The following is a 25,066-nucleotide window of genomic DNA, read 5'->3' as shown; positions in this document are numbered from 1 at the left end:
ATTCAATAGCCTATGCCCTATTTTTACCCTGTTGTCTGATGGACTATCTCTGCAGGATCAAGACAACCAAAGAAATCTGGTCTCCATGCCCATCTTTTATGAACACGTGCTTTTCTCAAACAAGATGTGGAGGTGCCAGTGTTGGACTGGGGTGGACAAAGTTAAAAATCGCACGATACCAGGTTATAGTCCAACAGGTTGGAGTATAACCTGTCGTTGTGTGATTTTTTTTAACTTTCTCAAACAGGGGGGAGTTTTTGCTACTGCTGTTGGGGAGGTTTTAAACTAATGTGGCAGGAGGCTGGGAACCAGAAGAGAAAACAAGTAGACAGCGAGGTGGAAACTGGAGACTGTAAGAATCATGAAGATAGCATTAATAAGGGGAAGAGTAGGCAGAGAGCAGATGGACGCAAAAGAACTGTTGGCCTGAAATGCATCTACTTTAATGCAAGGAGTATAGTGTGTAAGGCAGATGAACTTAGGGCTGGTATTGGTGCCTGGGAGAATGAAGTTATTGCGATCACAGAAACCTGATTGAAGGAAGGGCATGATTGGCAACTGAATGTTTGAGGAAATAGATGATTCAGAAGAACAGGGAGGGAAGTAAAAGAGGGGGTGGAGTTGCATTGCTGATCAGGGATGATGTCATGGCTGTGCTAAAGGAGGATACTATGGAGGCCTTGTGTAGTGAGGTATTATGGGTGGAGCTGAGAAATAGGAAGGGTGCAGTTACATTGTTGGGCTACATTATAGGCCTCCGAACAGTGAGCGTGAGGTAGAAAAACAATTAGGTAAACAGATTATGGAAAGATGTAGAGCAATAGGGTAATGGTGATGGGAGATTTTAATTTTCCCAGTACTGACTGGGATACACTGAGCGTCAGAGGTCTGGATGGGATAGAATTTATAAACAGCATCCGGGAGAGTTATCTAGAGCAGTATGTCAATAGTCCGACGAGGGAAGGGGCCATTTTGGACCTGGTACTGGGGAATAGGCCAGGACAAGTGGAAGAAGTTGCAGTGGGGGATTTCTTTGGGAACAGTGACCACAATTCAGTAAGTTTTAGACTACTCGTAGATAAAGATGAGCGTGGTCCTAAGGGAAGAGTACTAAACAGGGCCAAGGTCAATTGTATCAAAATTAGGCAGGAGCTGGGAAATGTGGATTGGGCACAGCTATTTGAAGGGAAGTCCACATTTGAGATGTGGGAGGCTTTCAAAGATAGGTTAACGGCAGTGCAGGATAGGCATGTCCTGTTGAAGGCAAAGGATAGGAAGGGCAAGATTTGTGAACTGTGGATGACAGGAGAAATTATACGACTAGCCAAGAGGAAAAGGGAAGCGTACATAAGGTCTAGGCAGCTGAGGATAGAACGGGCCCTGGAGGAATATTGGAAGAGTAGGACCAGTCTTAAACAAGGATTCAAGCAGGTTAAAAGGCGTCGTGAAATAGCTTTAGTGAGCAATATTAAGGAGAATCCCAAGCATTTTATTCTTATATAATAAGCAAGTGGGTAACTAGAGAAAGGATTGGTTCACCAAAGGATAATGAACGAAGGCTGTGTGTCGAACCTGAGAGAATGGGTGAGATTCTGAATGATTATTTTGCATCAGTGTTCACTGAGGAGAGGAACATGATGAATGTTGAGATTAGAGATAGAAGTTTGATTAGTCTGGATCACATTGGCATAAGTATGGAAGATGTGTTGGGTAGGCTAGAGGTTATTAAGGTGGACAAATCCCCAGGATCGGATGGGATCTATCCCAGGTGCTGAGGAAGGCGAGAGAGGAAATAGCTGAGGCCCTGACAGATATCTTTGTGGCATCCTTAAACACAGGTGAGGTGCTGGAGGACTGGAAGGTTGCTCATGTTGTCCCCCTGTACAAGCGTAGTAGGGATATTCCGGGTAACTACAGACCAGTGAGCCGGACGTCAGTAGTGGGAAAGTTGCTGGAGAAGGTACTGAGGGATAGGATCTATTTATATTTAGAAAAGAATGGGCTTATCAGTGATAGGCAACAAGGTTTTGTGTGGGGGAGATTGTGCCATGCCAACTTCATAGAGTTCTTCGAGGAAGTGAGCAAGTTGATAGACGAAGGAAGGGCTGTAGATGTCATATACATGGACTTTAGTAAGGTGTTTGATAAGGTTCTCCATGGTAAACTCATAGAAAAAGTGGTGTGCAGGGTGTTCTAGCTAGATGGATAAAGAACTGGCTGAGCAACAGGAGACAGAGAGTAGGAGTTGAAGGGAGTTTCTCGAAATGGAGAAAGGTGACCAGTGGGTGTTCCACAGGGGTCAGTGTTGGGGCCACTGTTGTTTGTGATTTACATAAATGATCTGGAAGAGGGCACTGCTGGTATAATCTTCGGGTAAAAAATGAGGTCTGCAGATGCTGGAGATCACAGCTGAAAATGTGTTGCTGGTTAAAGCACAGCAGGTCAGGCAGCATCCAAGGAACAGGAAATTCGACGTTTCGGGCATAAGCCCTTCATCACGAATGAGGAGAGTGTGCCAAGCAGGCTAAGATAAAAGGTAGGGAGGAGGGACTTGGGGGAGGGGCGATGGAGATGTGATAGGTGGAAGGAGGTCAAGGTGAGGGTGATAGGCTGGAGTGGGGTGGGGGCGGAGAGGTCAGGAAGAAGATTGCAGGTTAGGAGGGCGGTGCTGAGTTGAGGGAACCGACTGAGACAAGGTGGGGGGAGGGGAAATGAGGAAACTGGAGAAATCGGAGTTCATTCCTTGTGGTTGGAGGGTTCCCAGGCAGAAGATGAGGCGCTCCTACTCCAGCCGTCGTGTTGTTATGTTCTGCCGATGGAGGAGTCCAAGGACCTGCATGTCCTCGGTGGAGTGGGAGGGAGAGTTAAAGTGTTGAGCCACGGGGTGATTGGGTTGGTTGGTCCGGGCGTCCCAGCGGTGTTCTCTGAAGCGTTCCGCAAGTAAGCGGCCTGTCTCCCCAATATAGAGGAGGCCACATCGGGTGCAGCGGATGCAATAGATGATGTGTGTGGAGGTACAGGTGAACTTGTGGCGGATATGGAAGGATCCCTTGGGGCCTTGGAGGGAAGTGAGGGAGGAGGTGTGGGCGCAAGTTTTACATTTCCTGCGGTTGCAGGGGAAGGTGCCGGGAGTGGAGGTTGGGTTGGTGGGGGTGTGGACCTGACAAGGGAGTCACGAAGGGAGTGGTCTTTGCGGAACGCTGATAGGGGAGGGGAGGGAAATATATCCCTGGTGGTGGGGTCTGTTTGGAGGTGGCGGAAATGACGGCGGATGATACGTTGTATACGGAGGTTGGTGGGGTGGTAGGTGAGAACCAGTGGGGTTCTGTCTTGGTGGCGGTTGGAGGGGCGGGGCTCAAGGGCGGAGAAGCGGGAAGTGGAGGAGATGCGGTGGAGGGCATCGTCGATCACATCTGGGGGGAATCTGCGGTCCTTGAAGAAGGAGGCCATCTGGGCTGTGCGGTATTGGAACTGGTCCTCCTGGGAGCAGATGCGGTGGAGACGAAGGAATTGGGAATATGGGATGGAGTTTTTACAGGGGGCAGGGTGGGAGGAGGTGTAGTCCAGGTAGCTGTGGGAGTCAGTTGGTTTATAGTAGCAAGTTTGCAGATGACACGAAGATTGGTGGTGTAGCAGAAAGCATAAGGGACTGTCAGAGAATTCAGGAGAATATAGATAGATGGAGAGTTGGGTGGAAAAGTGGCAGATGGAGTTCAAACCAGACAAATGTGAGGTGATGCATTTAGGCAAGGCTAATTCTAGAATGAATTATACAATGAACAGAAGAACCTTGGGGAAAGTTGATGGGCAGAGAGATCTGGGAGTACAGGTCCATTGTACCCTGAAGGTTGCTGCACAGGTGGATAGAGTGGTCAAGAAGACATATAGTATGCTTGCCTTCATTGGACGGGGTATTGCGTATAAGAGCTGGTAGGTCATGTTAAAATTGTACAAGACATTGGTTCGGCCGCATTTAGAATACTGTGTACAGTTCTAGTCGCCACATTACCAAAAGGATGTGGACGCTTTGGAGAGAGTGCAGAGAAGGTTTATGAGGATGTTGCCTGGTATGGAAGGTGCTAGCTATGAAGAGAGGTTGAGTAGGTTAGGATTGTTTTCATCAGAGAAAATGAGATTGAGTTCTACAAAATCATGAAGGGTATAGACAGGGTGGACAGAGATAAGCTTTTTCCCAGGGTGAGGGATTCAATAACGAGAGGTCACGCTTTCAAGGTGAGAGGTGAAAAGTTTAAGGGGGATACACGCGGCAAGTACTTTACACAGAGGGTGGTAGGTGCCTGGAACGCACTGCCAGCAGAGGAGCTAGAGGCTGGCACGGTAGATTCATTTAAGATACATCTGGACAGATGCATGAGTAGGTGGGGAGTAGCAGGATACAGATACTTAGGAGTTGGGCGACAGGTTTAGACAGTAGATTTGGATCGGCTCAGGCTTGGACGGTCAAAGGGCCTGTTCCTGGGCTGTACATTTTCTTTGTTCAAGGTCCTGTTTTAGGGGATCTCGGACATTGAAACCGTACTCTCTGGAAAGCTACAGAGGCTGTGTTGAGAATCAGTTCCCTCGATGGACAGACACTGATTCTGTGCAGATATTCCTGACTGTAACAACTCACATGGCCCATTTCTGATGACAGCTTACACTAATGAGACTTCTATCCCTGGAGTGTGTAAAGTTAGGAGATGATCTAATTGAGGCATTTAAGATGATTTAAAATGTTGACAGACCAGACAGTGAGAAAGTATTTCCTTTGTAAATCCAGGATATGGGGCACAGCCTTTGAGTCTAACGTGGACAGTTATAGCAGTTATAGGGTGATGGTAAGGAGTATTTCCTTACACAAAGGGAAGTCTGGAACTCACTCTGAGCTAAATTACTGTTGGGTGGGGGAGAGTCCACTTTAATTCCACTTTAATTCCAAACTGGGATTAATAGATTTTTGTTAAGGCAATTACATTGAAGGTTACAGAACCAAAGTAATATAGTGAAACACAATGATTTGAGTCTAGATGACTCATTAGCTTGCTCTCTCTCAGCCTGACCCACTGTAGTTTCCAGCACCTTTTGTTTTCAGTTCAGATTCCGGAATCTGCAGTAATTTGCTCAAAGACAAACTACATCTGAGTCACATTCCAATTTAATGCCTGCTCCTATCAGTGACTTAACGCAAAATATCCCAGGATATCAAAGCTGTAAATCCTGGGTTAATGACAACCTCCAATGAGGCAAGAGACAGGTTGTTGTTTGGCTCTGGTCTATGGAGCAAAGGTCAGCAAATGATTGGCAGCATTGGCTCAAAGGGCTGAATGGCCTCCACCTCTCTCTCTTACTGCCCCAACAAGGGGGGGTGTTAAGGGGAAATGGGGAGAGTTTGGTCACATCGTTCCATCTCGGTAACATTATAATCAGAGCAGGAAGATATGTTCTGATTGTTTAAAGCAAAATTGTCAAACTGTTCTCACATAAATATCCATACTGTGCTTCCAGCTTCATAAAGGCAGATACAGTAGAAAACCATCATCCCCCCACTCTCTGCTCCCATCCCCATACTCCTCCCTCACCCCGGGAAGCACTGAGGGTCAGAGGGACCCTGGTGTAGACGAGTTCCTTAAGACAGCAGGACATGTGATAAAGTTGTTACAAAGGCATATGGGATACTTGCCTTTATTAGCCGAGGAACAGAGTTTGAGAGCAGGGAGTTTATGCTGGAACTGTAGGAAACTGTAGCAGTTCTAACAGATCAACAACCACATACAGATGTGACCTCTGCGACCGGGACTGTCACTCCAGCATTGGTCTCTTCAGTCACAAGCGACATTGCTTCAGGGAAGCAGGAAGCTAGAACAACGAGGATGCAACCCATGGTCAGCCATGACCGAAAAGGGGCCTCTCGTTGGAAACGTAAGTTAGCCCACAGCTATTGTAGAGTATTGTGTATAGTTCAGGAATCCTCATTATACAAGAATGTGTTAGCATTGGAGAGAGTCAGAGGAAATTTACTAGGATGTTGCTAGACTGGACAGTTTCGGTTATGAAGAGAGGTTACCTCGACTGGGGGTGATCTCCTTGCAGCAGAGGAGATTGAGAAGGGGACATGTATAGAATTACGAGGGGCACAGATAGGGGTAGACAGGAAGAAACGTCTCCCCTTGATGGTGGAATCAATGACCAAAGGGCATAGATTTAAAGGAAGGGGCGGGAGGTTTCGAAAGGTTTAAAGGGGTTGTGAGATTAGATTAGATTAGATTAATTACAATGTGGAAACAGGCCCTTCAGCCCAACAAGTCCACACCGACCCGCCGAAGCGTAACCCACCCATACCCCTACATTTACCCCTTACCTAAAGAAAATCGTTTTCATCCAGAGGGTAGCGGGAAGCTGAAACTCACTACCTGTCAGGACGCCAGAGGTAGACACCCTCATAATGTTTATGAGGATGTGCGCTTGTGATGCCAAGGCATAAGCCAAGTGGTGGAAAATGGGATAGAATAGTTAGGGCAGGGGTGGGGAACCTGCAGCCCTCTAGGCCATTGTGTGTGGCCTTTTGAATGAATCCAAATTTTGCAGAACAAAATCTTATTTTTTTATTAATATGTTTTTAATCTTAAAATGAATGTATTTAAAATACTAGAGAGTAAAAGAAAATTCAACAAAATAATCCCCACTTATTGCTGTGAATCTACATTCTCCCACTTAATCAAAACCAAGATACCCTTAAGGTCACAAATGAGGGATACCCATCTCGAGGATCAGCTAAAACTGCAGACCTCCCTGCTGCAACCAGATATTCAAATGGTTTCCTACAATTAGCAGTCACAACAAAGTCATTAAAAGGTTAGTTAACTTTAAAATTAACATTGTTTTTTTTTAGTTAGTTATTACACAATAGTTAGATTTTTACAAAATAATTTGAATTTTGAAGAATATATAATTGAAGTTTCTTGGATGCGGCCTTATTAGATTACAGCTAACATAATGCAGCTTCCAACATGAAAAGGATCCCCACCTCTGAGTTAGGGGTTGTTTTTGACTGGCAAAGACTTAATGGGCCAAAGGCCTTTCTCAGTGCTGTAGACCTCCTAGACTCTCAAGTATCTGACCCATATAAGGCCACAAACTGGGGTTCCTCCTATCCCACACATTCCACTCTCAGCTTCAGGGACGTTATTCTCATCTAGCTCATGCAGAGTCCATAATAACCAAACAAATGAGTGACAGGAAAATAAAACCTAAAGGGTTATTGTAAAAGAGCAAGGGAATGGCATTACTTGGATAACAAGTTGTAAGTTCGTTCACTGAGCTGGAAGGTTTGTTTTCAGACGTTTCGTCACCATGCTGGGTAACATCATCAATGAGCCCTCAATTGAGCGCTGGTGTTCTATCCCACTTTCTATTTATGTGTCTTGATCTCTTATGGTGGGTGATATCATTTCTGGTTCTTTTTCTCAGAGGTTGGTAAATGGGGTCCAAGTCGATGTGTTTGTTGATGGAGTTCTGGTCAGAATGCCAGGCCTTTAGAAATTGCCGTGCATGTTTCTGTTTAGCCTGTCCCAGGATGGGTGTGTTGTCCCAGTCAAAGTGGTGTCCTTCTTCATTCGTGCGTAAGGGATACTAGTGAGAGTGGGTCATGTCTTTTTATGGCTAGTTGGTATCAAAAATTGCAATTGGATAACAGTCCCAAACACACCAGCACGAGGGCCAGTGGGCTGAATGGCCTCCTTCTCTTATGCTGCATAGTGGAGTTATTCTTATATTTGATATCAGGTCTTCAGCGTACAGCACATGATTTTCACGTCTCCTCCCCCGCTTTCCCTTTCACGCTCAGCAGGGAGGGCAGCTTCTAACTTCACACTGCAAATGACAGCCCGAAACCTGACTGTGACCACGTCATCATGAACTGCTTACAGCCACCGTGCACCAGTGGGAACTCTGCATCTGTTTGCAAGGGCTGAGACTGTCTGCTCGCTGAATATATCCCCCACCTGGCAGCTGAGAGATCTCCTTTACCAATCCCACTGGAGGGGGTGGGGGGGGAAGGGGATCCAGGAATCACACCTGTGCGGCACAGATGCCAGGTGAAGATACGTGAGGCCGCATTTTATTCTCGGAGTCAGGCACACACACATTTCGCACGGGGTGCTGTGTGATAATCACATCGCTCGGCACTCACTATACAAGGTACTCAAATACCATCAACAGGGTGAAAGGAGTTGCCAATATTTCAATGTCACATGAAGTGGTACATAGGTTCTTGTCTTCTGTGCCAATTTATACCATTTGCTTCAGTATCATCTCTAGTAACACTCAAATAAAACCTGTCTGCCTTGGCTCACTTGGCAGCCTCTGACTCAACAGATTGTCAGTTGACTGAAGGGACCAAGCCCACCCTCTGGGTGTAGGACTGAGGAAGTGCTGCTCTGTCAGAGTTACTGCTTTTTTCAAATGAGATGTTAAATCCAGGTTTCTGCCTTCCTTTCTAGGAAGATCCCAGCGTATTGATTTGCTGGTGTTTTGTGCAATAATTATCTCCCAACCCAAAAGCAGTCTGGTCACCATCGGATTGCCATGTATGGGATATTGCTGTGTGCAAATTGGTTCCTCAGTTCTATGTTACAACAGTGACTATCCTTCAAAAGGTATTCCCATTGGTTGGAGAGTTTTCTGGAACATCCAAAGGCCAGGAAAATTGCTCTATCAACACTTGGCGTGTGCCTCAGCCTCTGTGTAACCTGGGGATAGGAGACTGCTGTTGAGCATGAGAAATGGGGGCTTGTTCCAGAGAGAGAGGGAGGACAGGGAAAGAAAGAAAAGTTCAGCATTTTGGAAATTGTTTAAATGGCAGGGTATTTACAAACCAAACATTGAACTTCTCATGAGTTTATTGTCTGCAGAAATAATCATGGGCCACAACCACCAACCTCACACAAAGATTTTAAGAATCATAGAATCTCTATAGATTAGATTATCTACATTAGATTAGATTACCTACAGTATGGAAACAGGCCCTTCGGCCCAACAAGTACACACCAACCCTCTGAAGAGTAACCCACCCAGGACCATTCCCTGTGACTAATGCACCTAACACTATGGACAATTTAGCACGGCCAATTCACCTAACCTGCACATCTTTGGACTGTGGGAGGAAACCGGAGCACCCGGAGGGAACCCACGCAGTCACGGGGAGAGTGTGCAAACTCAACACAGACAGTCACACGAGGCTGGAAGCAGGTCATTCGGCCCATCCACATTGACCCTTCAAAGAGCATCCCACCCAGACCCCATTCCTGTTGCCATGCATTTCCCATGGCTAACCCATCTAGCCCGCACATCCCTAGACTGTGGGAGGAAACCGGAGCAGTCGGAGGAATCCCACACAAACACAGGAAAAATGTCTATGTAGAGTTTGCACAGTCACTGGAGGCTGGAATTGAACCCTGAGTCCCAAGCGCTGTGAGGCAGCAGTGCTAATCCCTGAGCTACGTTTAAGGGACCTTACAGCTGTCGGCATACAGTCCAAACAGTATGGGTTATTGCTGCTTCAGGACTTGTCACTCCAACATCGCATTTCATGGCCTACAATTTGGGAAGCTCTGAACTGTATAAAGGAAGTTAGTTCTTTCTTTTAACTTAAAGCATGCTCAAATCTCACTTTGTTTCTTAAGTACTTCAATGAGTGGGGTTATGTGGGATGAGAGGTGAGAACAATTCTGGCTTCACCCATGACCCACAAGAACAGAGAACCCAGTCGATATCACTCGATGGTCTTGCAGGACATGAATGAACCCTACCATCTGCAGTGTTAGGGTTAGTACTCAGCTAGGACAAAGGGAGCACTGCAGATGCAGGAGCTCAGAGTCCAGAGTGGGGTGTTGGAAAAGCACAGCAGGTCAGGCAGCATCTGAGGAGCAGGAGAATCGACTTTTCAGGCATTGCTGATGAAGAGCTTACACCCGAAACGTCGATTCTCTTGCTCATTGGATACTGCCTGACCTGCTGTGCTTTTCCAGCACTACACTCGCGACTCAGTACTCAGCTATTTCACTCTTACCTCCAGTTAGCTAAAGTCAGCCAAGTGATGTTAGAATAGGATAAAAGGTCAGCACAACATGGAGGGCTGAAAGGCCTGTACTGTGCTGTACTGGTCTATGTTCTATGTTATCATGGGCTGAATATGGCTGTTCCCCAGTTGATAGGTAAGGCAGGTAAAGGACAGCATGAACCCACCAGTGAAAGAACTAATATTCTCTTTAAAGAAAGATCTTCAAAGCAAAAGCCACCACATGCAGGGTCGATAGCCAGAGACTTTTCCCCAGGGCAGGATTGACTGGTACGAGGGGTCACAGTTGTAAGGTATTAGGAGAAAGATATAGAGGAGATGTCAGAGGTAGGTTCTTTACGCGGAGAGTTGTGAATGCATGTAACGCATTGCCAGCGGTGGTGGTGGAAGCAGAGTCATTGGGAACATTTAAGCGACTGCTGGACATGCACATGGATAGCAGTGAGTTGAGGGGTGCGTAGGTTGGATTATTTTACTTTACATTAGGATTAATCCTTGGCACAACATCATGGGCCAAACGTCCTGCTATGTGCTGTACTTTTCTATGTTCTATGTAGTGTCACTGAGAGAGGAAATGTCAAGCTGCATGCTATCTTCTCACATTAGATCAAATGTTAATAATGAACCTGCTGGAAGATGCCATTCAGGTCTGTTGCCATTGACGCTAAAAATGGCAGCATCTCAAAAAAAATTATATACGTTTGTATAGCACCATTGGGATGTTTCAAAGCACAATGCAGCCACTGAAATGCTGATGAAATGCAATCACCATGTTAATGCAAGAAGCACAGCAAGCAGCTACAAACATGGTCACCTTCTCTCAGTGCTGTTGGTTAAGAAATAAATATTGAGCAGGACAGTGGGGAGAGCTCCCTGCCTTTTAAATTCATTCAGTGGATGTGAATGTTGCTGGTTGCATTGTTTGCCTGTCCCTGGTTGTCCTTGAGAAGGTGGGGGTGAGCTGCCTTCTTGAACTTCTGCATGTAGACCCACAATGCCTTTGGGGGTGTTCCAGGATTTTGACCTAGCGACACTGAAGGAACGATGATAAATTTCCAAGGATTGAGGGGACCATGCAGATCGTGGTGTTCCCATGTAGCTGCTGCCCTTGTCATTCTCAATGATAGTGGTTATGGGTTTGGAAGGTACTGTCTAAGGAGTTCTGGTGAATTTCTACAGTACATCTTGTGGAAGGTACATGTTATTGCTACTGAGTACATGGTGGAAGGACTGAATGTCTGGGGATGCTGTGTCAATCAAGCTGCTTTGCCCTGAATAGTATGAAGCTTCTCAAGTGTTGTTGGGGCTGCCCCCATCCAGGCAAGTGGGCAGTATTCCATCACACTCCGGACTTGTGTCTTGTAGATGGTGGACAGGCTTTGGGGAGTCAGAAGGTGAGTTACTCACTATACGGTTCCTAGCCTCTGACCTGCTGTTGTAGCCACAGTGTTTATATGGTGAGTTCAGCTGAGTTTCTCATCAATAGTATTACCCAGGATATTGATAGCCAGGAATAGGCAATGATGATGCCATTGACTATCAAAGGGTGGTGATGAGATTGTCTCTTCTTGGAGATAGTCATATGTTACTTGCCACTTGTCAGCCCAAACCTGGATATTGTCCAGATCTTACTGCATTTGAACATGGGCTGCTTCAAGATCTGAGGAGTCAGGAATGGTGCAGTCATCAGTGAACATCCTCACTTCTGACCTTACAATGGAGTTAAGGTCATTGACCAAAAGGCAGAAGATGTTTGGGTCTAGGACACTCCCCTGAGGAACTCCTGAAGAGATGACCTCGAGCTGAGATGATTGACGTCCAACAACCACACCTATCTTGCTCGGTGCCAGGTCTGACTCCAACCAGAGGAGAGATTTCCCTGATTCCAATTGAATCTATTGTATCTTCGATGCCCTACTGGTCAAATGGACCTTGACGTTAAGGACAGTCACTCTCTTGTTTGAAACTTTGCCTAGCAATCTTTTATATCAAGCTTGCAGAGGAAATGGGGTCTCAGGTATTATCTCAGCAGTATCCTCCCCCAAGATTTGAGGGTGACAAAGCCAGCACTTGCTGGAGAGACACCATTGACATGATGGAGTCATAGCAATGTACAGCACAGATACAGACCCTTCATTTCAATTTGCCCATGCTGACCTAACCTAATCTGGTCCTACTTGCCTGCATTTTGCCCAAATCCCTCTAAACCTTTCATGTACCCATCAAGGTGCCTTTTCAGTGTTGTAATTGTACCAGTCTCCACCACTTCCTCTGGCAGCTCATTCCATATATATATGATGTTCTAATTTCGCTGCTAATGAGATCCTCAAGGACAGGACTGGCCTTGACATTCCTAGGAAACTGCTGTCACTATTGAGTGCTGTGTCTCAGTATCTTTAGAGGAGGTTACAGTAAGGTGGCCCCTTTTGTAAAAATAAAGCTTGTATTGATAGAGCAGCGTTACTATGGTAAAGCAGTTCACAGGGTGGGATCGAGATTGTGGTTCCTTCACCGTCACTGAGTCGAAATTCAGGAACTGCCTCCCGAACAGCACAGTCAGTGTCCCTACACCCCATGGACTGCAGCTGTTCAAGAAGGCAACTCTCCACCATCACCTTCCCCAGGGCATGGAGACAGGGCAGCACGGTGGCTCAGTGGTTAGCACTGCCGCTTCACAGCACCAGGGACCCTGGTTCAATTCCAGCCTTGGGTGACTGTCTTGGTGGAGTTTGCACATTCTCCCCATATCTGTGTGGGTGTCCTCTGGTTTCTTCCCACAGTCCAAAGATGTGCAGATTAGGGTGAATTGGCCATGTTAAATTGCTGCTGAAAATGTGTTGCTAGAAAAGAGCAGCAGGTCAGGCAGCATCCAAGGAACAGGAAATTCGATGTTTCGGGCATAAGCCATTCATCAGGAATGGTTATGAAGGGCTTATGCCCGATGAAGGGCTTATGCCCGAAACGTCGAATTTCCTGCTCCTTGGATGCTGTCTGACCTGCTGCGCTTTAACCAGCAACACATTTTCAGCTCTGATCTCCAGCATCTGCAGACCTCACTTTTTCCTCCATGTTAAACTGCCCACAGTATCACAGGGATGTGTGGGCTAGGTGCATTAGTCAAGGGTAAATGAGAGTAATAGGGGAGGGGATCTGGGTGGGATACTCTTTGGAGGGCCAGTGTGGACTTGTTGGGCCGAAGGGCCTGTTTCCACACTGTAGGGATTCTATGGTAGGAATAATAAAAGCAGACCTAGCCAGTGGCACCCATATCCTGTGAATGAATTTAAGAAAAGGAATACAATTCAGCACAATTTGAGCCTAAGCCATTAAAGACCACAGCTCAGTCAGAGTGGTAAATTTCAAGGGGGAAAGAGAGGTAGAGGACGGTGGGATTTAGACAGAGTTGCAGAGCTCAGGGCTGGTTGAAACATATGAAATCCTGAAGATTCCTGACAGGGTGAGGTGTGAGATAATCTAAAACATTTGGAGCAACGTTTGAAAATCAGGGTTGCTCATTTGAAACAGAAATTAGTTAAAAAAATTTTTCTCCCAATGAGTCTTGAATCTTTGGAACTATCTTTCTGTAAAGATGGTGGATGCAGAATCTTTGAATAGTTTTGTCAGTGAGTGGTTGCCGGCTGATCAGAGATGTGTGGCAGTATGGAGTTTTGGCCATGATCTTAATCAATGGCAGCAAGGGATAGAGGGGCTGAATGGCTTGTTTCTGCTTGAAATGTTTGTACATACAGCTGAAGACATGACCGCCCGTGGTGGAGTGATTAAGGAGATGAACAAGAGGCTAGAATTGCAGATATCTCGAGGGCTGTGGAACTGAAGGGGTTTGAGGCTGAGGGAGGGGTGAGGTCAGGAGTGGATTCAGGAACATCGATGAGGATGTTACTGCGAAGGTTGATGACATCACTCATGGAAAAGGACACAAGCGCGAGAAACGTCACAAACCCTCACATTGATTACCACTTTGTTACGTGGACTATGTCAACTAATCAGTTAGGCAATCGAGATGAAACAAGATTAAGTTTGTGTGTAAAGTTCAATGTTTGTAAAATGAATGCTCTGATAGAAACTGAGAAAATAGGGGCAGGAGTAGGCCATTCAGCCCATCAAGCCTGCTCTAGCATTCAGTACAATCATGGCTGATCCCCGATCTCACTGCCATACTCCCATCGTCTCTCCATACCCTTTCATGCTTTTAGTATTTATATCTATTTAATGTCTGATTTAATCAAAATATTCTGAGTGGGCTCTTACCTGTATCAGATTGAAGATGGTGGTAGAACTGAAGATTTCTTAAGGTGCCTCCATGACCTTGCCCCCATTGACTTTGTAAATTATTTCCTCATCTCCTGACCCCACATTGTCAATTATCAAACTCCAAGTCTCTTACAATTCTCAATCTGCGCTATCCAGTCACTACCCAGATCTCCAGCCTGGATACTGTTGTTGAACAAAGAGACTAGGGGTTCAGATATATCATTGTTTGAAGTTTGCGACACATATAGACAGGGTGGGTAAGAAGGTGTTTAGCATGCTTGTCTTCATTGCTCAGTCCTTTGAATATAAGAGTTGGGAAGTCACGTTGAGGCTATAAAGGACATTAGTGAGGCCTCTTCTGGAATACTGTGTCCAGTTTTGGTCTCCCTGTTATAGGAAGGATAATATTAAGCGGGAGAAGGTTCAGAAGAGATTTACCAGGATGTTGCCAGGAATGGAAGATCTGAGTTATAAGGAGAGGCTGGTAGACTGGGACTTTTTTCACTGGAGTGTAGTAGGTTGAGAGTTGACCTTATTGAAGTTTATGAAATCATGAGGGTTATAAGTAAGGTGAATGGCAGGTGTCTTTTCTCTAGGGTGGCAAATTTCAAGGCAAGGAGGGGTATTTTTAAAGTGAGAGGAGAAAGATTTAAAAAGACAGGGGGTAACTTTGTTACACAGAGTGTTTCATGTGCGGAATAACTTCCAGAGGGAGTGGTGGATGCAGACACAGTTACAAACTTTAAAAGACATTTGTATAAATACATGAATAGGAAAGGTTTGGAGAAATAAGAGACTGACAAATGAGGAAAGATTGGATTGACTGGGCTTGTATTTGCTGGAATTTAGAAGAATCAAGGGGGAGTCTCATAGAAACCTATAAAATCCTGATGGGACTGGACAGGCTAGATGTGCGAAGAATGTTCCTGATGTTGGGGAAGACGAGAACTAGAGGGTCACAGTGTAGGCATAAGGGGTGAGCCATTCAGGACTGAGATGAGGAAGAATTTCTCCACTCGGAGAGTTGGGAATCTGTGGAATTCTCTCACACAGGAAGCTGCTGGTGCCAGTTCATTATATAGATTCAAGAGAGAGCTGGACATGGCCCTTACAGCTAAAGGGGTCAAGGGATATGGAGAGAAAGCGGGAGTGGGGTACTGAGATTGCATGATCAAATTGAATGGTGGTGCAGGTTCGATGGGCCAAATGGCCTACTCCTGCACCTATTTTCTATGTAACTGGGACTAGTTTAGTTTGGGATTATGGTAAGCATGGAGTGTTTGGACCGAACGGTCTATTTCCATGTTGTATGATTCTATGGCTCTTGTAGTTGATTCTTACCTGCCCTCTGGGCAATTAGGGATGGGCAATAAACACTGGCCCAGCCAGCGATGCCCACATCTTGTGAATGAATTTTTTAAAATCTCCAATCCTATCACAGCTCCAGATTTGAATCAGTGGAGTCGGTTTTTCAGACCCTGCCCACTGCTATGGCCCTCATCCAAGTCACCCATGTGACCACCATCACCCTCCAACATCTCTCCTTCATTATCCAGTACAGTGTGACTGCTCTCACCTGGGTCCCACTCTTAGCCAATCAGAGCCAAAACAGTGGCTTCTCTTCCAATCCCTCCCTCATTACCTCTGGAGCTCCCAACCGTTTACCCTTGGCCTATTCCACTTTCTTATATATGTAACCGCCACCTCCCTACTTCAGCAACACATCAATAGCACCCGGCTCTCACCAACCAACCTCGCTCCCAGACATACCATCACCTGACATTTCATCTTGGATGAGCTGTTCCATCCGGTAAAACATTGAAAAGGCCAAAACCATAGTCCTCAGCCTCTGACTCAAACTCTGTACCTTCACCACCAATTCTAGCACATCTCCAAGTAATGTCTCTGACCTCTGTTTGGCTCCAGACTAGTACCGTCAACAAATCAAAATCTGCTACATAACACGGTCTTTTCTGAACCCCCTCAGCTCAGCTCATCTGGAAACCCTTGTCCGTATAGCTCTAACTTGAATTCTCCCCTGGTCAACTTTCTCTGTAAACCCTAGCTCGCTGAGACCTCTGATGCCCATATCCTATCCTGTACCCATCAGTGCTGTCCTTTCTGAACTACATTGGTTTTACTAAACTGAAATTTAAAATTTCAATCCTCATGTGTAACTCTCCTCCAACACCTGACTGACCCTGAAAACTCTCCAGAACTCTTCCATCCATCACCTCTAGCCTTCATGCATCAAATATTGCCAACAGTGACCGTGCTTTCAGCCAGAGCCTGGGACTCTCTCTCCCCTTGCCCCTCCTTTCCCTCTTGATCAATCTTTTAGCATTGCCATCAGAGACAATAGCTGAATCCTTCATTAAAATGATGGGCATGTAATAAACCCATTGGTATTGGGGATACTTTCATTCAGAGGAAGTTTGCTGATGGTTAAGAAGAGCAAACCATAAGAGGTCGGTTTGATGACAAGAATTGAGCAATTATCATTACAGAGCCTTGCAGTCACCCTTATGCATATCCCCTTGGCTCTGTCGTATCAAGTCAGGCCTATCGTTTGCACTTGGTAAAGTTTCTCGATGTTGGATGCTTGAGAATTTTTATTTTTGTCTGTAAAAAGGACTTTAGCACATAAAGCCTGATCCACAAGCAGCTCTGACTTAGCATCAACAGGATTATACAGTCTGATCCAACAATGGATCCTGATATGTTCAACAAGGCCTGATTTCACCAACTTGCTAATGAGTGAGGAATTAGCACCCAGCTGTTTAGCATTTTTGTGTTATGAGGTCATGGGTACAATGAACCAGCTCACTCTTTGCTGAAGACTTTTCAGATCGAGCTCTAACAATATGAGGCAGAGAGAGCAGCGCTTATCCCTTAAGTCTGAGTTAAATGTAAATTCCAGATGAAAGGAACAGAGTGTTAATTTGTCGGAGCTACCCTGGCTTAAAATGCACTCAAAGCCAGTTCTGAAGATCAATCACCTGACCCAAAATGCTAACCCTGATTTCTCTCCACTTTTGCTGCCAGAGTTTGCTGAGCCTTTCCAGCAATTGCTGCCTTTGTTTCCAATGCAGCAGTCTGCCTTTGAGTCACAACATTCTGTTTTGCTTCACTTCTTAAATTGGCTGCACACGACCTCTGGGAATTCAATATGAGATGTTGGGTTTTACACAATGGGGAATGAGTATTGGTGTTGTACCTGTTCGCGAAGACGTTCCTGCTGCCCACGGATGGCTGTGGCGTGGTGAGGATATTTGTGCTTCAAGTGGTCCAGGAAAGCTTCCCTCTTCCTCTCCATGTCCGACTTCTGCATGCCGGTGAGAGCCTCCAGGCTTTGTGCCGCGATTACCGTGTGCCGCCTCTCCGAGGTATGAACCAGGCCCACATTGGAAAAGCGTCGGGTTCCATTCCCCAGGGTCCTGTACTCCCTGGGGTATTCCGCATCATCTGCAGAGATCATGTGTGAGCTGGATTTATCTGAATCTAGAGGAGAGTAAGAGGACAGGTGTAAGTAAGGCTCACATTGTCACCCTCATCTCACTCAACCTCAGCTGAAGGATCATGTCTGTGTCTGGTCACCAGACGGTAGGTGGGAGGTTAGTGAAGGTTCAGGAGACAGTGTGGAGGCATCGACAGGAAAGGATGTCACGGTGGCTCAGTGGTTAGCACTGCTGCCTCACAGCACCAGGGTCCCAGGTTCAATTCCAGCCTTAGGAGACTGTCTGTATGGATTTGAGCATTCTCCCTGTCTGCATGGGTTTCCTCCCACAGTGCAAGGATGTGCAGGTGAGGTGGATTGGCTGTGCCATAGTGTCTAGGTTAGGTAGGTTAGCCATGGGAAAGGGATGGATGAGAAGAGAATAGTGTAGGTAAGATGGGCTTCAAATTGGTTCCACAGGCCGGCGCAACATTGAGGGCTGAAGGGCCTGTATTGCACTGTCAGGTTCTGTGAAATGCAGGGCTGGGGGAATGAGTCTGGGTGGGATACCCTTCGGAGGATTGCTGTGGACTTTTTCCACACTGTAGGGATTCTATGTACTGGGACGGAGGGACTTCAATGATATGGGAAGCAGCTGGGATTGTTCTCCTTTGAGTGGAGATGGAGAGGGTGTTCATCAAGGTGCTGGAAACTGTATTGGTGTATACAAGTAGGAACTGTTTGCACTGGTTGGACAGGTGGGAATCTGATGACACGGATTTAAGCCGATTGGCAAAATTAGTCACAGTTGGGGGTGGGGGTCAAGATTGGGAGGAATTTTTATTTAAACAAGAACTGGAATGTCCTGCCTGAGCGGACAGTGAAAGCAGATTAAACATGAAGGAATTCGATTAATATGTAAATAAGAAGTTGTCGCACGATTAGGGAAAGAGCAAGGAAATAGAGCAGGGAAACGGGGCTCATTGGAGAGTCCTGCCAAAGAAATACGATGGGCTGAATGGCCGCTATCAGAGCTGTGTGATCACGTTGCAGCAGCCATTCATTGCGAGTCATAGAGTCACACGGGATGGAAACAGACCCTTCAGCCCAACTCGTCCATGCTGACCAGATTTCCCAAGCGTTTCCTGTCCCTGACCCTGACAGTGGGATGCTCTGAGGTGTGTTGGAGATGGACACCCGGCTTCTGGCTGAGGTCAGTCTGCCCCTCCCTTCCTCTGGAGGGACTTTGATCTTGTGGTGGGGGGGGAGGGGTGGGGTTGGTGTGTAATGGACTGACCGATGGGCTGCTGTAAGGGTCACTGCCCTCGCAGAGAATGTGCTGATTGTGAAAGAAAGTTTTTAGTTTGAGGCAGAGAGCCAAGAGAATGTTCTTCAAACAAGATATCCTTTATCTATCTGGGGCAGAAGTAACAATTTCAGCAGATTGGAGAATGTAACCTCTCCTTCTTCCAGAAGCTAACTCCTGCCATCCCGTGAATTGTAGGAAATCCTCATGGCCCACACAGACAGACAGCCCCCGGTCCTAGCCCCAAAGTCATGTTTAAAGACTGCCTTCATTATCCAGAATCTATTTCTTGCTGATATTTGCCTCAGGCTCAGTCAGGTTTCTTACTTTTTTGTGTAAGTTGTGGTTGTAAATTGCTGACTAAATATAGCTCTGATAGACACACTCTCAAGCCTCATGTGACACCATTTACTGCTGCATCTCTCTCTCTCAGCTTCCCCTACTGTCTCCACTCCCAGTCTAATATTAAACTAGCCACACTCTCACATAGCTCTTCTGCTTTATAATTCTGTCACGTGAAATCCTCGCCCTCTCTACGATGTGCTATTAGAGGCTAAAGCTCTGAGATTTATACAATTTCCCTGGTGTAAAAGGTCTGCTGTGAACTGGATACATTCACAATCCCTTCGGGAAATCAAACCATGTTTCAGCCCAGCTTCACTTGTAAGGCTGAGGTAAAGTTTCCCTTATACTGAGCTGGCCTGTGTTAGTCTATTCGTGAGAACTGGATAAGGAGAACAGACACAAAGACGGAAAGCACCCTCTTAAAGAAAGTTCTGGAAATGAATGACATCCGAATAAGTGTTTAACATAGAAGCATTTCCTCAGAACCTGCCAAGGGGATCCGCTGCCTGAATGTTAACACTGCCTTTCAGAATCTGTGGGACGGTCTGTCATTTGGCCGTTTGTATCGATTCAGAACTGAAAATATTGGAAATGCACAGCACCTCAGGCTGCAGCAGTGAGAAAGGAGCAAAGGGCAGGGGAGTGACGGTGGGGGAGAACTCAGCAGTTTGGCATTGGAGGGATACCCACTAGCCTTCTCACTCCCACAGGGACTGAGCACTCGTTAGTAAGGCCCCAAGTCAGCTTCCCCAGCCTGCACTCAATTTGAGGCCCTTGAGAGCTCAAGTGACAACTACAAAAGGGCCTTCTCCTTCCCTCAGGCCTGTAATGACTTTAGCTCCTGGTCAGTGAGGAAGACTCACCCTGATCCTGCCCTAATCGACCCTAATCTGTGCAAGATCAGAGGATTGGTCCTGGAGGACAGGGTAGCTCCTGAGAGTCAACCCTCACTTTGAAACATCCTACCTCCCCACCCCCCTCACTGTGACCTCCATACACAGAAACCCATCCCTCAGAGGTTACGGGAAGAAAGTGGGAGAATGGGGTTGAGAAACTTATCAGCCCTAAAAGAATGGCCGGGCAGACTCGATGGGCTGAATGGCCTAATTTCTTCTCCAATGTCCTCTGGTTTTAACACTGCCTTTCCTGGCAGTGATCCCCTACTGGAGGGTCAGAGTGGATCTGCTGCAGTGCTGACTCTGATTGGCTAACAATTCCAGGACAGGGTCCTAATTTCGATGGAGGGCTCAGCAGCAGCCAGGCAGGAATGGGAATGCCGGAAGATTTAGCAGACCTTCTTACCTCTGTAGTCTCCAAGTTTCCCTCACGGAGGGACTCCAGTTCTCAGACTAAACCCCTGGTCAGAATCAACATTGCAGACCAATGACGTTCTAATGAAAGGCCATTGACCAAACACTTTGAGCTGAATGCTACATTTTGCGGCTCTGTCCAGATGGCTTTGAGATGTTTGGAGCGAGTTGCACTGTGAGGCCTACTGTGTTTTCTCGCCATGTCCTTCCAAACTTGACCTCGTTAACTTTCTGTCCTGCCCACGGCATCGCTCCTCCAATTCCCGCTTTGTCTCAACACGGGCCATTCCCAGAATGACTCAGCACTCAGCGGATGTCCCAGAATTTCCTGGCATCCTTCATGTCAGTGCCATCTTTAAAAGCACGTTGTGCATCCAGGCGGGCACTGCGTGGATCCTGCACTCCATCTGGAGCTCCTCTGCGTGGATCCTGACATCTGCCCTGGGCATGGCCGCCCGGAGGAAGGCAGCATCCAATTGGTCAGCGGGGGCCTGGGGGTCCTGCTGGATGGGATATGCAGACCTGGGACCTGACCTTCTCCCAGTGCTGGTAGTGGAGGCCATGACACCAGACTGTGCCAGGAGAAAGTGAGGACTGCAGATGCTGGAGATCAGAGCTGAAAAATGTGTTGCTGGAAAAGCGCAGCAGGTCAGGCAGCATCCAAAGAGCAGGAGAATCGATGTTTCGGGCATGAGCCCAAAGAAGGGCTGAAGAAGGGCTCATGCCTGAAACGTCGATTCTCCTGCTCTTTGGATGCTGCCTGACTTACCAGACCGTGCCAGCCTGGGCTGAGGTACCACCCGGGTCAGTGCAGTCTCAGTGTCTGGAGTGATGCCCAGCAATGCAGGAAGGACCTTCTCCACTCTGCCAGTGTAAGTGCCCCCATCCTCTCTCCGAGACCTCACCCTCACCACATCTCAGCTACTGCACCCACCTGCCACCAAGGCTCATGTTCTATCACTCTCACTACTGGCTGAACCACCTTCCTTCCCTCACACTCACGCACCCCGTCAGCACTAACCCTGCCTGCTACCTCACTCAGGGCACACACCCCTCCGCTGTAAGGACCATGTGACCTGCTTTCATCTCCTAACAGCTTCCTTTCTCCCACTCCTGTTCCTTGGACTGGTATCAGAGCTGTCCTCGACTTAGTGAGGTTGGACCCTGCCCACTCCACCCCGGGTATAGGTTCTTCCCATTGACGGGACTGAAACCTGCTGACAGTGGTGACGAGGTGTCTGTGCTAAACAGCAGTGCAGAGGGCAGCAATCCTGGGAACCTGGCAGCCCAGCCTGAGGGGGTAAAGTGCAGAATGGCAAGGTAAGGGGGGGGCACAGTGTCCTTAACTCAGCATTCCAATGAGAGTTAGTGAGTTCTAGAAGCATCCTTTAAGGGGATTATTTTAAGAATCCATTAATGGGATGAGGGTATCGCTGGCTGGGCCAGCATTCCTTGTCCACCCCTGATTGCCCAAAGGGCAGTTAAGAGTCTGGAGTTAAGGTCTGGAGTTACATGGAGGCCAGACCAGGTTTTGATAAATGGCAATTTCCTCCTCTGAAGGACTTTAGTGAACCAGATGGGTTTTTCCCGACAATTGACAATGGATTCCTGATCATCATTGACTCTTAATTCCAGATATTTATTGAATTCCAATCCCACTATCTGCTGTGGCAGCATTCGAATCCAGGAATGCCATGAGGGTTCTTAGATGCTGGCACATGTTGGATGCCAATATCTGTGGTAAGAGCGTTCATGTGACCAGTGCCCATGGTGCAGTGGCTATTGTCCAAAATGGAGGTCATTTGGGGTAATTGGCGAGCTGAGATCACTAGGTACCTGCCTCTGGTTTCCTTGCTGTGTGTCCTTTACGACTAACTTGTTGGAGTTTGGTGAGATAGCAAACTGAGTATTAATGGGATGAGTTGTATTTAATAAACAGCAATCTCTTTTACTTGGTCATTCTTAGCTGCTTCGTGAGGAATTTGCTATTGATCAAAACCATAAACAATGGAGGAAAATGGTTCCCAAAATTGAGATATGTCTCCTTGGATATTTTGTCAAATTCTGTCACAAATCTCACCATAGCCCACACCGCCTTTAAGATTCTGATCATTAATTCTGTTTCCTTTCTACAGGAGCTGATGAACCAGCAGAATATTCCTTGGGTCTTGTTTCGTTTCAGATTTCCAGCATTTGCAGTACTTAACTTGTCAATTTCCAAAGAACCAGTTCATCCCAGTCCTTTCATCTCAGTCCTTTGATTTGGTTAATACATTCACCTGACAAATCCAGGCCATGAGATCCTTGAGTCAGACAGCCATTCCAGTGAACACAAGTCCATTATGCAGAACCAAACCATGGTTCTCTCAGTCCAGAATGTATTTATTTTGACTAATGTAGCAGTATTTCACAGTGCTGTGTGCATTCAGAAGATCTCTCTCTTCACACAGGAGTGATTTGGCATACAAATAATTGAAGTTGAGGCTGGAGGGTAGGAAAGATATTAAGGATTATGAACTAGAGAGGAGTAGGCAGCAAAGGCTGACACAGCAGGCAGACTGTGGACATGTTGAGAATAAGAGAATTGATTTATGTTAAACGGGTGAAGAGAAACACATTACTCTCAAGTGACTTAAGGTACAATAGTTTTCATTTCTCTGGCTTCCAGAGAAACTGGTGAGTATTTTACAACATATCTCTTCTGTTATTCTCCAATGGGATGTGGGCATCAGTGGTAAAGCCAGTGTTTGTTGTCCATCTGTAATTGTCCCTGAACCAGGTGGCATGCTTGGCCATTTCAGAGGGCAGATAAAGGTCAATGACATTGCAGTGGGTCCAAAGCCACACGTAGGCCAGACCAGGTAAGGATGGCAGTTTCCCTCCCTGAAGGACATTAGTGAACCAGATGGGGTTTTTTGAGAATTGATGATAATGATTGCAACCCAGTTATTATGTGAATGTGTCACTCAGTCTAGAGAGGACAGCGGGAACTAACAGGAGGTTGGTTTTGGACCTGTTTAAAAACAGAATGGGGGTTTGTCAGAGTGGGGGTTCAGGGATGGGAGAGGGGGTATGGGTGAATCCATGGGTGAAGGTGACAGGCCTGGGGAACAGCCACCCTGGTGTTGGACTGATTGCTGGCTGATGTGAAGGTTCGGGCTGTGGGAATTGAGTGCAGGAGGATCTGGGAGTTGCTTCCCAGTCAGTCATAGAATCATCCAGCATGGAAACAGACCCTTCGGCCCAACCAGTCCATTGCTGACCATAATCCCAAACTAAACTAGTCCCACCTGCCTGTGTTTGGCTTAAATTACTCCAAACATTTCTTATTTGTGAACTTATCCAAATAAATGTTGTAACTGTACCTGCATCCATTACTTTCTCTGGCAGTTTGTTCCACACATGAACCAGTCTCTATGTAAAAAAGATTGCCCATCACGTCCTTTTTAAACATTTCTCCTCTCACCTTGAAAATATGGTCCCAGTTTTGGAATCTGCCACCCGAGGACAAAGACACCTGCCAATCATCTTACCTATACCTCATATAATTTTAAAAATCTCTATAAGGAAACCCCTCTACCTCATACTCTCCAATGGAAAAAGGTCTCAGCCTATCCAGCTTCTCCCTAAAACTCAAACCTTCCATTCCTGGGAAATCTTTGCCGAATCCTCTCCAGTTTAACGATATCCTTCCTTTAACAGGGTGACTAGAACTGCACACGGTACTCCAGAAGGGGCCTCACCCTGTTCTACCTCAACATAGCACCCCAACTCTGATACTCTAAACTCTGAGCAACGAAGGCATGTATCCTAATCACCTTGTTAACCACCCTGTCTCTCTGTCCTTTATCATTCATTCACACACCGGGCAGTGACGATTGCAACCTCTTTCCTGGAGTTGTCAGCTCAACGATTTTGTTCCTGCAGCCTCCTGATCTCCTTCCATTCGCCAGCCCTGAGTTCCCACACCAATTGCAGAGTGAATACATTCCCATTACCCGATTCACTGGCCCGCGTCCCCCTGTCTGATAGTTTCATCGTTAATAAACAGATAGGTTCTGAGAAAATTTGTAGCAAGGTGATTTCTGAAGGGGCCTCTGATCTCTTCCTTGGGTTATTGAGGAGACGTGAATTCAATCCCTGAGGACAATCGCGCAGAGGTAGCCCCTCTTGAATGTACAATCAGAGAATAGCAGCTGGTAATTATTGTGTGTTGTAGAAATAATACTGAATTCATGAAATAATGTTCTTTTTCCTGTGTTTTAATTGATCTACCACAATGACATTGACTCATCTCACTCTCAGCCTGGCTGTAGAGGGAG

The 25,066-nt window shown here is 46.5% G+C and overlaps 1 protein-coding gene across 1 annotated transcript in view; it reads right to left on the bottom strand.

The window, feature by feature from the left end:
• The window catches only part of LOC132830952 (SRC kinase signaling inhibitor 1-like), a 313,973-nt gene extending 289,191 nt beyond the window's left edge, over positions 1-24,782 (bottom strand). Inside the window, exons 1-2 of the mRNA XM_060848915.1 lie at positions 24,743-24,782; positions 17,565-17,848 (exon numbers count right to left, since the gene is read on the bottom strand). Of these exons, the coding sequence (XP_060704898.1) occupies positions 17,565-17,848; positions 24,743-24,782 (324 nt within the window). The remainder of the gene's footprint in view (positions 1-17,564; positions 17,849-24,742) is intronic.
• Positions 24,783-25,066: the final 284 nt, after the last annotated feature.

Source organism: Hemiscyllium ocellatum, chromosome 32 (assembly GCF_020745735.1).
Source record: "Hemiscyllium ocellatum isolate sHemOce1 chromosome 32, sHemOce1.pat.X.cur, whole genome shotgun sequence".
Taxonomy (NCBI): domain Eukaryota; kingdom Metazoa; phylum Chordata; class Chondrichthyes; order Orectolobiformes; family Hemiscylliidae; genus Hemiscyllium; species Hemiscyllium ocellatum.
This window is presented reverse-complemented; position numbering and strand designations above follow the sequence as displayed.